The sequence below is a fragment of the Buceros rhinoceros genome, unplaced genomic scaffold, assembly GCF_000710305.1.
Source record: "Buceros rhinoceros silvestris isolate BGI_N320 unplaced genomic scaffold, ASM71030v1 scaffold24209, whole genome shotgun sequence".
Classification (NCBI taxonomy): Eukaryota; Metazoa; Chordata; class Aves; order Bucerotiformes; family Bucerotidae; genus Buceros; species Buceros rhinoceros.
This window is the reverse complement of record NW_010430076.1, coordinates 15,293-31,250: the sequence shown is the minus strand read 5'-3', so window position 1 is coordinate 31,250 and position 15,958 is coordinate 15,293. Positions and strand designations below refer to the sequence as shown.

General features: G+C 39.4%; 1 protein-coding gene across 1 annotated transcript in view; it reads left to right on the top strand.

The window, feature by feature from the left end:
- The first annotated feature begins 224 nt into the window (after positions 1–224).
- BRCA1 (breast cancer 1, early onset) overlaps positions 225–15,958 on the top strand; it is a 21,783-nt gene continuing 6,049 nt past the window's right edge. The window contains exons 1-14 of the mRNA XM_010142908.1: positions 225–304; positions 2,330–2,383; positions 2,707–2,787; positions 3,248–3,336; positions 4,230–4,375; positions 5,044–5,152; positions 5,637–5,682; positions 6,156–6,298; positions 6,735–10,097; positions 10,766–10,851; positions 12,397–12,575; positions 13,548–13,714; positions 14,154–14,476; positions 15,129–15,216. Of these exons, the coding sequence (XP_010141210.1) occupies positions 225–304; positions 2,330–2,383; positions 2,707–2,787; positions 3,248–3,336; positions 4,230–4,375; positions 5,044–5,152; positions 5,637–5,682; positions 6,156–6,298; positions 6,735–10,097; positions 10,766–10,851; positions 12,397–12,575; positions 13,548–13,714; positions 14,154–14,476; positions 15,129–15,216 (4,954 nt within the window). The remainder of the gene's footprint in view (positions 305–2,329; positions 2,384–2,706; positions 2,788–3,247; positions 3,337–4,229; positions 4,376–5,043; positions 5,153–5,636; positions 5,683–6,155; positions 6,299–6,734; positions 10,098–10,765; positions 10,852–12,396; positions 12,576–13,547; positions 13,715–14,153; positions 14,477–15,128; positions 15,217–15,958) is intronic.

Sequence of the window (15,958 nt, the reverse complement as noted above, 5' to 3'; positions counted from 1 at the left end):
CTGTTGACTGCAAGAGACTTGATGGGTTTTAACTGTAAACTCTCAGAGTAGAACTCCAGCAATGCTTTAAAGCCTCACTCAAGAAATAGCAGGTAAGTACTTCATACTGTTCAGCATGTTCTAGAAAAGCTATGCAGGAGAAAACATGCTCACGGGATGCAACAGATCAGAAACAGAGCTCATTACTTGTTTTTTTTCCTGTAGAGTATTTTTGGGTGTGAAGGATGGACTTCTCAGTGATCGCTGTTGCAGATGTTCAAAATGTGCTTTCAGCTATGCAGAAGAACTTGGAGTGCCCAATATGGTATGCCAGGAGAATCATGTGAACTCTGTATTAATACAGTTAATGAGTCTTTTGGTCTCCTCTCTCTCTTCCTTTCTTTTCAAATGCTTTGTCAGTTCTATGGGTTATCCTAAAGCAAAAGTAATTGTATTTTAAGGCCAAGTATATTGATGTTTTGTAAGGCTCAAGTGCAGAAGTGTAAAACAGAACCTGTATCTTGCTCTTATGTTCTAGTAACTTTTGCTTTTCTGCTAAAACCTGAATGTGTCAGTCCTCTACCCAGTTAGGCAAAAAATGGTGCTCATTGGATTAGAATGTTTTTTGTAAAGAAGCCTGGATCTCTAAGGTAAGTGAGGTCTGCAGTTCTTTAATGCAAACAAATGCTGAAAGAGCATGGATTCTGGTTACAGCCTGGAGACCTAGGATGTCTGATAGCTTTTGAAAGTCTCTTGCTTCCATTGAACCAAACTATTGAAGTTTATTTTGTCTATGGTGGCAAAAGTTTTTCAATCCTTATGTTTTAAATCCATTTGGAAATATTTTTTACTGCCATTAGAAAACCAAAATAATTTATTTGTTGGTAATAATGTCTATTATAAAGGCACAGAGCAGAAAGTGTAGCACGTCTGTAGTGCTACGCAGAAAAAAAACTTGCATCCCAACTTTTCTGAAGAGGCAGCCATGCTTTTTGCTGAGGTATTGCCCTCGAATGGTTGGCTTGGTTATACATTGACTTAATGTTACAAGAGCTGGAACAGAACCTGTTTCCTACACCTGCTGTTCTTTCTTGAATGTGGAATTTGATGGATTAAAGAAATATCTCAGAAAGTTATCTTTACACAGTTGGGTATTGCTGATTGATGGGAGGAAGGTGACTTCAACATGGCATGGAGATTTTATTTTCTTTGAATTTATGCAGTAAAGATTGTGGAACTGTATAGACATGTTGTGAATGGCAGTTCAAACCTGGGGTTTTAATGCACCTGGCAGTTTGTTGGTAATTATTAACTGGACAGAGGCTGTGAATATGGTGAGGCTGGGCCTGTCTCTCTTTATTTCCATAGGTGATATTAAGGCATAAAGGTATAATCTTTCTTTTCTGTTATGGCAAGTTAAAACATGAGTGAATAGATTGGGGAATGATTAACGCAAGTGAAAGTGAAGCTGAGGCTGCTTTTGGCTCTTGGTGTATGTTTTGCTGTAGGCACATGTTACTGTTCCACAATAATAGTGTTATGTTTGTTTGGGCTGTTTTCATCCAAGCTGTGTTGCTGTGGCAGTTTAATTGGACTCATTATATAAACTTTTTTACATACTAGGAGGTTGGAGACAGAACACAGTCACACTGTCTGCGAAACTCGTGAAACCTTTAAGTAACTCGGGTTTGTAACCCAATGCATGCCTATGCTAGAGAAGTATTTTTTTAAATTATTTTTTGTTTGGTTGGTTGTAGTGTGTGTTCAAGGTAGGTTATATTTTAAGGTGAGTTGAACAAGTGAATTGGCTAGAGCTCTTCTGAAAGCCCTCGCGTCAAGTTAAATACTGGTTTTCACGCTGTGCGGGACAGGAATGGATTTAGAATAGAAAACCAGCAGAAGTAAGGAGTAACTTAAATATTTATTTGTGTTGATGTGTCTGTGCATTTGGTGTATAGCAGCATAGGTTCAGGAGCCTGCTGGACTCTTTACTGACAGAACTGCCCTCCACTCTTGTCGTGGGAGGTCAGCATTGAAGAAGACATCGGTGTTGTAACCGCAGGGTTCCTGCCCTGCCGACCTGGCATTTCCAGAAAGCGCTGTCTTGGTGCCAGAGGCAGATGAGGATTGTGGAAGGCTAGCTGATAAGCGAATATCACATAATGATAGGATTTGTTACTGTACCTGGTTCTCAAATGAAGAGTTGTCAAATGTGCCCAACTTTGCTTTCCCACCAAGAACTTTTACTTTTGTTTTTTGTTTCAGAAAAGTGACTGTATTTCTGGATCTTATTTTATTACTTCTATTGTACATGTAAATTCTATGTTCTTGTGTTCCTTAAATTTTGTAGCTTGGACATGGTGGAAGAGCCAGTTTCAACAAAATGTGATCACATATTCTGCAGGTAGGTTTGAAGACTTCTAACTGCAATGCTTAGTCAATCTGTTCTTATTCTCCACGTATACTTTCTTTCACGCTAATGATGTGTACTGTGTTTTGGTAACTTTAATGTGTAGCTGTTTTAGGGGAAAAATAAATTCTGAATTGAAATAACTGCAGTTTCGTAGATGTGTCAAAGGGATTGATGAGTTCATTGTAATCACCAGAACAAGAACACAGGCATTCAGCTGGAAGGATTTCTACTAAGTGGTGCATGCCTGCATGCTAAGCTTTACAGAAAAAAAAGTCCTCCCTTTTGTTATCATTGTGATTATCCCTTTTTCCTAGGTTCTGCATGTTCAAACTCCTCAGCAAAAAGAAAAAAGGCGTGATTCAGTGTCCTCTGTGTAAGACTGAAGTTACCAAGAGGTAATGCATCTTTGCAAGTGAGCTTGAGGATGAGAAGTTTGAACTCTAAAGGAAAGTTAATAAGCAGGAAAAAGTAGTAATTAAGTATACTGCCGGTTTCCAAAGGAGTAACTCTTTGGTGCCTTACCTCAATATAAACTTTCTTAAAGTCGTCACAGGTGGAAACACTGTTCTTAGCGGATGTTTGTGGTGTCAAGTATAGACTGTGTTATTGTCCAGTCATTGCCACTAGTTTCCCTGTGCTAAACCTACGTTAGACAAAATATGAGATTTTAACTGCGTCGTTTCAATTCCCATAGCAATGGTTGTTTTGGGGAATTGTGGTGCTACAATTCTCATTGTCTTATCTTCCATTTTGGAGTTTTACTCCTATTTTTGTTCAGCCTGAATTCTAGGAGAACTGTTAATACTTGACCCATGCATTTGTCTTAAAACAACTCACATGGTGATGTTATTTCAGAAGTCTGAAAGAAAATTCCAGATTTAAGCAACTAATTGAGGCATTGTTGGAAACTATCCATGCATTTGAACTTGATGCTGGAGTAAAGTGTAAGTGTGCATGTACACCCCCTGTTGGTTTTTTTTTTTTAAATAAGATGTTGACATTTGTATTATAATTATTTGCGGGGTGTCTCATATACTGTGCAGTACTCAGTATGGGAAGAATTATCAAAAGTTTTTTCTTGGATATAGAAGCATTAAGTTCCATCAAGTTCCCACTATAACCTCTTGAACAGTCTAGAGGGTTTTTTACTGTGCCTCTGACTCCAACCAGTCTGGTTTTCAGTTCCTGAAATGCGGCTGCACGTGTGTCCAACAATCTTTAATCTATGTGGCAAAGTCCTGCTCTTGATTATGCCCAGCCTTGCAGCTGTAACTTCTTGGACAGACTTGGAGCCTGAATTAGCGAGTGTTGTAACAGTGTCTTACCTTGTCCTATTCAGATATATCCTCCTGGAGTCCAAATTTATCCTTTCTAGTATTCAGTGCCTTGTGAAGGGTATTTTCAAGTCAGACAGGTGCTTGTTCATATTTTTGGAAAGAAACCAGATGTTACTGGGGTGGGAGGTGGTTTGGGGGTTTTGGTTTGGGGTTTTTTTTTTCTTAATATATTGTGCTATAAGCACTATACTACTTTTTAAAATTCTCTTCAACTTGCTCAGTCCTAAAATCACTAGTACTAGATCCTGTTCTTGCTAGGTTATCCATATAAGCAAAATTGGCTGGGAAAATGAGTTGGCAAGATTGAGATTTCACTTAATACTTAGAGTACTCCAAGAACAATCCGATTAATAATTCCATCAGATTTCTTCTTTGATTTTGGCTGCATATGTGCTAGTCACATAGGGTCAATGCAGGGCTATTTTATTAATGTGTAATACCTGTTGTCACCCTCAGTGTAAGAAAACACTTTTGCCTTTTTTCTTATTGACATTTTACAGTTTTAAACAGTCGTCACTTTCCTAAAACATCCATAGAAGCCACTGCTCCTGAGTTCCTGTGTGAAGAAAGTTCTGTCATCCAAAGTAAGGGCTTCAGAAACAGGAAAAAAAGTGCTAAAGAAAATGGACAAGAAAACTGCACCTTGGTATTATTTTTCCCCCAGTTTTTGTGGACTGTTTAGTGTTTTGTTTGGAATGTGTTTATGTGAATATACATGAGTGAATGGAATAGGAGCTTCTGGGTTGCTTTCAGGTCACTGTTTGACTTGAATATTATTCCAGACAAGGACATCTAAGTATTTTTGTCTTCCTAACCTATTTTAAAAAGATATTTGTATAAAATGACCTGACATTAAAATAATATTGCCATAATATATTCTGAAACTAGGATCAAAAGCCTTTTCGTACAGCTTGTTTAATAATGCTGTCTAACTATTGGTAGGCTTCTAACTTCTTTAGTCGTAAGACCATGAATATATCTTAAGAATTAAGGTATTACCCAGCCTAGGCTGATTGTGTGTGAGTGAGTTAATTTCTTGTCTCATCTGCCCTGTGCTGAATAGAATGTTAAGTAAGATAAAACTTAGCGTTAATGATTTGAGCTATTAAATGCAGGATAATTGTTTCTATTAACACATTCCATTACCGATATCAGTATGATAAAATACGTGTACTGGACTTTTGTATAGAGGCTGCCAATCTAAACATTTAGTTCATCTGTATTGTCCCCCTCTACCATAGTCTAAATAATTACTACTTTTTTTTTAAATACGTGACTGTTGTAGATAACTATTCCTTTCTATTCTCCTGTCAGCAGGAGGCTAATGTGGATACACAGCTTACAGACACCAGGGTCAAAAGGCGTTCCCTAAGACACACAGCTCAGAAGAGTGACCCTGAAAAAGGGGTTTACATAGAATTTGGTAAGATCTGATGTGGATCCACACTAGTCGAGCTTATGTATAATGTTTGCAAAGTAACAAAAAGTGATGAAGGTCGAAGTCTTTGTAAATGCTATTTTTTTCCTTAACACCCAAAATAGGAACATGGACAAATGATGGACAGTTCCAAGGTGGTAAATCAAGGGGGATTCTAAATATTAGTAGCTGTTTCGTGTATAAATTTAAAGATTAGACACTAACTCTCAGCTATTTAACTCTTAGTACTCTCTGTTAACGGTCCCTGTATTTAAACAGAATTTTAAGCTGTAGCCATGTAGATAGCTATACCTAGAAATCATTATAATTAGGTAAAATTCTGCACAATTGAACTTGATTTCCTCTGACAAAATTTAAAAGCATCTCCCTTTAGAAAGAACTAAGCGTGTATGCTTCTGTGATAAGTACTGAATCTGGCAAATCTCTTTCTGAATCGTTTCAACCGGAGTAACAGCTGATTTGTCTTTAGGCTCTGATTCATCTGAAGAGCTCTTTAAACAGGCAAGCAATACCAGGTGAGTAAAGGTGATTAAGGAATTCCTTTTTTCTAAAGACAATAGTTTAGTATTCTCATTCCTATGTTTTAGTTTCTTAGCCTAGGACTGATAGAATTCTTCAGGATGACCAGTGATTTTCAACTTCGAGGGCAGCAGAGCAGGATGGGTAGTTGACTCCCATCAATTTGTCACGTAATGTGCTTTAAAGCTGTCTTCTAAAAGTTTTTTTTGCCTACACAGACATTAGTTCTTCCAAGAGAAAAGCATGTACTGTGCTTTGGAAAGTAAATATTAGATTCAGGAATGTGGGAGGGGATCTTTTAAAGAAATGGCCTGGAATGCGGAAGGGATCTAGCTGTGGCAAGTGTCAGTCATGCAGCCTGACTTCTCCAAAAAACATTTCAGAGAGCAAAAGGGAAAATTATATATAGTCTGTTATTATGTCTGTTGTGGGTTTTGCTGTAATGAAAGTAGATTTCCCTTCTCAACAGGTTAGAAGACAAAGAAGCACTTCAGATTTCATCTCAAGGAAAGCTGGAAGAACTTAAGAGTCCTGATAAGGGGAATGAATATTCTTGCAATACACAGCCTGACAAGCTGGGTGCTAAAGGAATAATTCTACCCAATGTCATAGGTGTGTTTGTAGTTTTGGAAAAAAAATAGTTAAGCTTGAAAGAAAGACCACAAGTTAATATTTTGATTTCACAGGATTAAATATATATACTTGCAGCAAGACGATGCCTATAGACTAGATACTTGAAACGTGGGTATTCTACGAACAGGAGCAGAAGGGGAAAAATGTGACTTGATCGGAGTGAAAACATACTCTATTCTATATAAGCCATATTATGCCTTACATTACAAGGTGAAAGCTCCGTCTGGTAATTCATGTAAGAAAGTGGATGAATGTGTCATGTAATGTGATCTTTCTCTTGAGGGAGGTTTGTGCAGTGTAATATTCTGTTGGGGGGGGTAATAAGAACAGTTCTCTTAAAGTAGCCTTGAGCTTGTCATTGTTCTTGTGCATGTAAAATAGGCCTTAATAATTTATAATACCTATAAATCTCCAGGTGAAAGTGATTTTCCAACAGAAGGCTTGAGCAAGAAAAGCACTCGGAGCATCACTGAATATGCCACGCTTAACCAAGTGAATATGACTGAATGCCAGAGTTCTCCTTTAAATATTCTTGATGTAGACCTACTCACAGAGCAGTGTGACAGACTAGGTAATGCCGGTCCCTTAAGGAATGGGGACACGTCTTTCTTTAAGAACACAGAAGAAACAGATGCAGAGCAAACTCAGTGCAAGAGTGAAAGGAAAGAATTTAACTTAAAAGATAGTTCAAAGAGCAGGTTTGATAAAAGCAAGGAAACAGATATTGTTGTACAAAGTGTGGAAGCTGTGGAGATGTATGAACCTGAGAGTGATTCTCTCCATGAAAAGGAACTTCCTCTGGAGAAACTGGTTCAGGCAGAGACACTTCACTGTGCTACCCTAAATCAAGTCTCTAGGAAGAGACTGAAGCGAAGCATTCAGAAAGTTAATGAATGGTTTTCAAAAAGCGATGAGATTCTGTCTTCCGGTTCTTCCCAGGACGAATCTGTTGGAGCATCTGATGTTTCAGGAGAAAGAAATACAATCTTATCAGACAAAGATTCCTGTATTTTGGAAAAGACTGACCCTACGGTAGATTCTATGGAAGCTGCAGTAGTTGAAGGAAACAAGAGATGGTCAAAACAAACAGCAGATAGTGTCAAAGACAAAATATTTGGGAAAACATACAAGAGAGAGAGGAAGTCAAATCCCCCTGTTATCTTCAGAGACATTTTGCCTACTACAAAAAAGGAGGATGTGGCTGCTGACGAGAAGTGTTTGAATAACTCCAGCAAAGACAGACTGAAAAGAAAAAGGAAGACTGCCCGTGTCCTGCAACCTGAGGATTTCATCAAGAAAAAAGGTACGGATGTGGCAGATGGGTGCCCTCGAAGTGTTAATGAGTGCCTTGGAGATCCCGGAAAGAAAAGATGTGATGAAAGTTCTGCTGTAAATGAGAGTCACCTCTCTGAGAATAGAGAGGGTAATACACTAGCAGCCCTGGAGGAAGGAGGAGGATCCATATGGAAAAAAGCTACTGAAAAGGTGACTGGCAAGCATTGTGATGGGGAGCTAGAACAGAATAACTGTGATCAGAAAAGCACTAAAAAAAGTTCTGCAGCAAAAAGATGCAGGCGTTCTACTAGAACAATGTGTGCTCTGCAGTTAGTGGGTAGAAACTCTGCATCCCCGCATCCAGCTGAGCCACAGATTGACAGCTATCCAAGCAGTGAAGAACCAAGGAAGGCTGATTCTGAGCAAAGGCGAGTCAGGCGCAGCAGGAGGCTTCAGTTACTTTCTGAAGAAATGCCAGAAGAAACAGGAAAAGGAGTAGTAAATAAGGGAACATGTGACAGTGATTGTGAAGGGTCTTTTTCTGGAGTCCAAAGTAATGTGTTAGTTCACACTTCCGAACGCAAAGACCTGTGTGAGCCCCAGGGTACACCGAGTTACAAGCTTCTTGCTAATTTGGAAGCAAATGAAATACAGATCAGTCGAAAGAATTCACCTGACCCTGCAGAAACTGGTAAAAGTCTCTCTAATCTTACATCTTCAGGTCAGCATTCAAATTGTGATTCCTTTGCCCCTGATGCAGGTTCTCAAGAAGGTAAAATACTAGGTAGCCCTTTCTTCCTACAGTCTCTGTCAGCGACTGTTGTGCAAACTGCTTCCCACCTGCCTGAAGAGATGACTGAATCACGTACTGCTTTTCCCCAGGACAGTGGACATGATGCACAAAATGTTCGAGGAGACTTCAGAACTGAAAAGTTGCCGATGGCTAAAAAAGTTTCGGATTTGACCAAGGAAGCTGAAGATAGTGAGTTAGACACACAGTATCTGCGAAATATATTTAGGCATTCGAAACGCCTATCATTTAGCCTCTATCCTACTTCCATGAAGGAATGTGTGGTGGAAGACGCTGCTTCTGAAGCTTCAAAGGTACCATGTGCTGCTGATCAGGTAGAAAATAAGCATAGCAAATGTTTAAAAACAGAAAACTTGCAACAGGAGAAAACAGCTGCTGGGAGCTTGGGTAGGGTTTGTGAGAAAGAGAAGCTTGAGACCTGTGAATCTGCTTGTGATAGTCCTGTGCCTTGCTTTGCTGGCGACACTGAATGTCTGCGCACAGGGGAACATAAAGATGTTTCACAGCCTGTGCATCAGGGGAATCTGACACCACTCAGAATGGGTGCTGCTAGGACTGAAGGCAAAAACAGATCACAAAAAGGAGAGCAGGGAAATAAAGAGACAGTGTCAACTGACATAGGGATAGAAAGCGAGCCGAGACAGAATCCAATCAAAAGTAAGAGAAGCCAAAGCGATGAGAGTAACACGGAAGAGCAGATTTTCAAAGGCACGGATTTAAACACAGTTGATGAAACATGCTTCAGTCCAGAAAGCAATCAAGCAGGAAAGGCCAGAGTTGTTGATGGCAAAGGACCAATACTGCAGTTTTGGTCTGGATCAATGATTTGTCCTACAACTTGTGAGCAAAGGCCTGATGAAGTCAGATGCGAAGTCATTGGAAAAAAAAGTAGGAAAAGAGAAGAAAAACAAGTAAAGGAGAATGAAGAAGCAGCAACCCAAGCTTCCAGCATGGGGATGCCCGAGTGTTTAGTTACAGAGGCTCTAGAAGAACCTCTTAAAGGGAATAGTGATCTTACGGGATCATCTGAAACCCCTGATGGCTTACTGTGCTCCGATGATGATGATGCTGCAGAGAACACCAGCTTTTCTGAAACTGATAGGAGAGATCGATCTGCTGTGTTTGTAAAAAGAGGTGGCAATGCCCTGGTAAAAGAAGTGCACAACAGAAATATTCGATCTAAGCCAAGATCTCAAGGTATTCGAAGATCTCGAAGAAAAGCACAGAAACTGCTATCTTCAGGTGAAGAATCTAGTGAGGATGAAGATTTACCATGTTTTCAGACACTAATATTTGGCAAATCAGTTAGCACACCTTTGCAGAACAGCAAACAAGTGACATCCGTGGTAGAGTCTTCAGTAACTCCCACCACATTGCCTCACCATAGAAGTCATGATGACAATAATTGGCAGAAAATGCCTGAAGCTGCCGTAAATAGTGAGTGTGTTTCACCAAGCCAGGAGTCAGAATGCTCTGTCAACTTATTTTCTTCCCAGTCCAATGTGTCTGACGAATCAGCTGATGGAGCGCAAGAGTTGAAGAAACCTTTAATACAGGTTCATACATCCAGGCATGTGAGCAACGTGAATGAGAGTAAAGAAACTTCTCAGAGTTGTAATGGAGGGCTGAAGAGAAGCAAAACTACCTTCAAAGATGAATGCCAAGAAGACCCAAACTTGGGAGCGCACCTAGGTACAAAACCAAGATTTTTATCTCTGCAGCTGTGTTTGTAATGTCATTGCACCTCTTTGGGTGTTGCGTGGGAACTTTGTGCTGTATTTATGTGGTGCTTGCTCTTGTAGAGGAATCTATCAGCCCTAAATAATTGAGCAAAACACCCTCAGTGGATTATTTCCTGAAAATTAGGTTCTTCCACTGTTCTTTGCTCAGAACAAAAATTAATAGACTGGGCACTAGAGGCCAGACTGAGTCTGTCTGATGGGAATTAATTTTTGATTGAAATGCTACTAGCTTTCTTACCGCAATGCGATACTTGCATCTATCCGCAAAATTTCATAAAGCCTACCTAAGCTGTTTCCCCGGGTGACACATTTATTGAAATTGGCTGTAGAATTCTATAGTGCTTATTTTGACTTCCATAAATTTTTTGTCTTCCATAAATATTTAGGACTCTTTCATCACTATCGAAACATTTTGATTGTTTTTACTTTGTATTTACTTTGTATGCATGGCATGGTATCTTCAGAATGTTCTCTTAAAGTACATCTGTGCTTTGAACTTCAGTGGTTTCAAACCTTATCATCACTTGGCTGAAAGGACTGTGGAAAGAGATTGTGGAAAATGTTGTTTGAGTTAGTTGGTTTTTTCTTTAACTCAGATTTTCTTCCATCTTCTTCAAGGTGAAGCATCTGGATACGACAGTGAAGCAAGTATTGTAGAAGATTCATGTGAACCATTTTCTCAGGGTGAAATCCTTACTACGCAGGTAAGTGAGTTCACGCACTGAACCTTAACAGGAGTTTGCAGTCCAGGGTATAAGCAAGTGCGTGAAAGCTGTGAAGTCAGGAAACTGCTTTCATCATAGTTCTTTGTGTGGCTAGTTACTTCCAAGAGCATGATTAACAAAGAATTACAGGACTGCTTCTATGCCGTTATTTGTCCAACTTTGCCTTCCGTGGTGACGTTACATTCCAACTCGTTACGTGGTATTGATTGCGAGAGGTGCTAGTTAATGAATCTCCACACGTGCCCAGTGCTGGAAACCTCAGCTTCTGTATGGAGAAGCTTCACTGATAGGGCTTTGCAATGGTTGGTGATAAGGATTGGATTGGCTACGTCATGTCACTTACAGGTACGGAGTTGTGCCTTCTAAGGGTAAAGATTAAATAAATGACCTCGTATTGGACTATTATAAGACCCAACAGGCAGCGTCCAATGAAAGGTGTGTCTAGCCCAGTATACTTTCCTCTACTATTAATTTCCTGGTTACTGCTGGATGGCCTGGCTTCACGTATCGTACGCTTCGTGTGGGGGTGTTTCAGCTGCAGACTTTTGGGGGTTTTTTTGTTGTGTGTTTTGGTTTGTGTTTTTTGTTGTCTGTATCTTCAAGGTAGGTCTTACGCTAAATGTCTCTTCAGCATTAACTGACCTATGGGTTTTAATGTACGTCAAAGAAGATTGAATGTCATTTCCATGCTTTATGGGTGGTTCTGTTTACTGCATCAGTGGAAAATGTGGTCAGCTGGCAGGACGTTGCCTTTGGGTGTAGCTTCACTGGCAGAGATTCTAGGATATGCCCGGGTTGAATGGAATAGCGGCAGTATGGATTGGGGAGTTTTTTGGTTTGATGTGCACTGGGGGTTTTCTGTTTGGCTGCAGGGTTTTTTTGTTGATTCAGTAACAAGGAAGTTCCGCACGGTGCCAGTGCTAGAGAATACAAATGTAGTATTCAGTGCTGTGGAAACTGCTTTATCCTCTGTGGTGAAGGTGTGAGGTTTTTAAAAGGATCCTCTGAAGCCCTGAGCTCTCCTTACGAGGAGGTGTGGCACGTTTTTAATAGAGGGTATTGTAATTTTTGAGATAAAGTAAGGGTTAGGATGAAATACTTAATTGTTTTTAAACAGTCTTCGGGGCTTCCGGTAATGGTGGGAAGTGCAGAGGCTCGATACTTGATGTTCACTCTTAAAGTTTAAATTAAGTGGCTAATGCAAACTAATGCAGTTGGGACAAAATTACTTTTAAAGAATTTCTGCACATTTTTGTTTTTAATTGGTCAGGGAAAAAAACTCGATTTCCAAATTGAAATAATATGAACAGCAAAATCACTGCTGTTTGGGGTTTTTTGCTTTTGATTAGCATGTGTGAATTATCTGTTACAGTAAAAGGACCACAGTTGTCTTTTGAACACGTGGTAAAGACTAATTCAAAGTAATTCTGCTACTTCTAATTTTTCAAGCATGTGTTAGTTAAATTAGTCTTACTGTTTAATACTGAGTTTGCTAATGTTGGCACAATTGTGTTTCCTTTGCAGCAGAAGAATGTTATGCAAAATAACCTAAAAAAACTTCAGCAAGAAATGGCTGTGCTTGAAGCAGTGCTAAAGCAGCATGGAAGTCAGGACTGTGAGCTTCCACCTATCCACAGGGAACTGCCACATTCCAGGAATGAAGGAACACTTGGAATCGAACAAAGGAGACAAAGAGGTAAACAGCAATGAAAACCTCTCCCAGCTTTCTCGCAGACAGTTGTGTGACTATTACTAGTTCTTCTTCCCTCTACCACAAATTATGGTGTGAATTTAAAATTGGTGCATTAGCAGAATTTTGTCCAAATTCAGCTGGTCAGTGACGCTTACATGTTTTATTTATAACTGAGGTGTACTGCACTTTGTCTAACGAACTGCTATAGATCTGTGTGAGGTGTGGTGCAATTGTATAGATGGTGTGAGCAGGCCTTGTGGCCTGGTGGTACTAAAACTGAAACTGATTGGAGTTATTGATGGTTTTATAAAAGTTACAGGCATCTTTAGTTATCAAATGTCTCTCTACTGCTTGTGAAGAGAGATGTTGTGTCAAATTGCACTAAATAGCGTAAATTTGCCTTCGGCCTATTCTATATCTCGCTTTTGCCACCTGATACATAGCTGACATCTTAGTTTTTGTAGGTGATAAAATATGTGAAATGAAGTATAGTTGTTAGCCATGCTCCAACTGGCTTGGTGTTTTGTGTAGGTTTCTGTTTTGGGACACTTTGTCTCTAACGTGTATCTGGATTGAGATTTTAGAGAATGCTCAACTTCTTACCTGAAGAAACAATTAAGAACAGTTGCTTTTATTTTGCTTGTTTAAGAACTATATTTCTTTTTTAAAGGGGCAGAGACAACCTCAAAAGGAAATTGTGAAAGTCAGAAATGCAGCAGTTCAAAGGGACTTTCTGCCAATGATTTCCACGTTATGAGGAGTGATTCTTTCAACAGTAAAATCAGAGAGTTAGAAAGGTAAACCTTTTTTGTTTGGTTTGGGTTTTTACTTTGATTTCTAATCTTGTATTAAAAAACAGGGGAAAAAAATCTTTAAATAAGAATCTGTCAGCTTTTAAGCAATTACAGTAGCTTATCTGTTGCTATGTGGTTCTGATACTTGGAAGAGTAAAAAAGGTATTAAACCCAATTTCCCTCTCAAGGACTCCAGAATTGTTGGTTCCATCTTCTAAGTCCTGTTTGTTAAAGAGACCAGATTTGGAGAAAGGCCTTCAGCATGACAGTGTTCCGAAGAACAAGGCTCCTCCTGAGAAGACAAAAGCTGTGCAGGAAGCAGTGCACGTATATAGTCAGTGTCAGCTTGAAGCAGGTAACATTTAAGAGGATCCAACACGTTTTGATTTCTGCTTTTCTTTCTGCCGCTTTTCTTGTAAATCAAGGGTTTTAATTTACATGTTCCTGGTCAATTTTAAAAGATGTTACTTTTGCTTGATTGGTTTTATTTTGTAGCCCAGCTGTATAGCTGCCCATCAGAATGGGGTTGGACAGCATTTTAACAGTAGTGGGAGTCATTATCTGTCTCAGATATAAATTGTTATTTCTTGACAGATGTGCTGCCGGAAGTTTCACGGGTGTTCTAGGGTCACAGGTATAGATCAGAAAAGTCATGATAGAGGCAAAGGAGAGGTAATAAACAAATAAGGAGAGAACATGACTGCAGCATTTACACTTAAAAGGAAGAGCAATAGCCTTCCACCATGACAAGAAGTATGAAATTCTTTCAAGAGGTAATTTCTCTTTTCCTTCAGAAAACACAGGTGTGCAGAAATCTGGGCCCAGGCTAAACAATGCATCTGTCTTATCGAATCTCTCTGGAAACGTGACCAGGAGTCCAAATGACTCTTCCTCTGAAAGGCTGCTTAATTCTCGAACTGCAGAAGCCACGAACAGTTCTGTTGTAGCTCAGAATGCTGATCAAAGCTGTGCGCAGGAATGTAAATCAAAGAGAAGCGCGTGTTTTCCCGTGTCTGTTCTGCACAATGCAGCTGGGAAAGAAAACGCTACCAGTCCAGTTGTGACTAACAGGAAAGAAATGTCAATCGTGGCATCGGGTCTGAATCAAAGTGAGCATGTAAGTATATTTCAGAAGTTTTAGAGATGACTTGTTAATCGTTCCTGATTACCACTGTAGCCCTCAACATAGAGATCCAAGTGTAACGGAAGCTAATCTCACAGGCAATGCGGATCGGTAACACAGCAACTCAAGTCAAACCTTTTCACTCTTAAAAATAGGAAGAATGCTGCCTGTAAAGGGTGCTATTAGGCTTTGTGAAGTTTGAACTTTTTAAATGGCTATTTACTGTCTAGGGGGAAAACATTCTAAAACAAGAGGACTTTATTTCTACCGAGCCTTGGGGCTTGGAGAGGAGGGGGCTGCTTGGTTGGTTGGTTCCCTTAATGTTCTCACATGCTGTTTCTTCACCCAAATTCAGATCCATAGTCAGGATTTCTGTAATGAAGAATTTTGCATTGCTAATAAACCTGTTTCTACAATGTGCTTCTAGGGGAGGGTATGGGGTTTTGTTTATAAACTACTGACCAAGAGCTCTCCTTTACTTTAGCTTGTTGAATGGTGCTAAATTTTTTACTTTTAAGGAAATGTACATGCTGTGTGATAACACAAAATGATTACTTTAAAGAAACAATCTTACGTTATGCTCCTAAAAACTGGAGTTGTTGGGGTTTCTAATCTGTTTTGCTATTGATTTTTAACTACTTTTCAGTTGGTGGTCCAGAAGTTTGCAAGAAAAACTCGGAGCACTTTATCTAATCACATTACTGAAGGAACAACCCATGTCATAATGAAAACAGGTTTGTTGGGAGCTATGTGAACAAATTCTATATTTACAGACCATGTAGAATTTTAACTCTAGGCTAACCAGCAAGCAGACAGTTCAGAAATAACTCTGAAAAATTTGAGAAGGTATTGAGTGTTTCCTTCTCTACCATAATTCTATTGTTTAAACTTGGGATTATTTCTTATTTTAATATAGAATCAGAGTGAGGAAGTGAATTCAGTCACAATGTTCAGGTGTTTACAGCATGTTAACAAGAAGTTGTTCACAACCAACCAAAAAGAAAGCACAACAGTTCCTAAAGAAATGGGATACAGGCATTCTGGCAATAAGATGTTATTTTGGATTCCTACTTCCTTGCAAGGATTATAAATTATGTTTCTTAATTTTTGAAAGAAACTTATCTTTTAATAGGAAAGTGGAAATGGGGACTCTATGTATAACTGATGGTAGTTGATAGCGGAGGCGCGCTTCCGTGGGAACAAAGCAGCACTACCATTTCATCGTAACTATTACTTGCATGTTTAATTAAGGTACTTAAATTAGGTTTTGCTCTTCAGTGGAGCTCAAGAATCCTGTTATTAAAAGCTTGAGCAAACATTGTAGACACTGCAGTACAACACTGCAGTTTCAGATTTGACATGTATTCTGAAACCGGTGGTGTTGTCTTGTCTTCACAAAGGCGTAACGTTCGTCAGTACAGTGAAGTTACTGCACTGCCCTGTTTGGGCATATGCTACATTTAAGCTCTCTGCTGA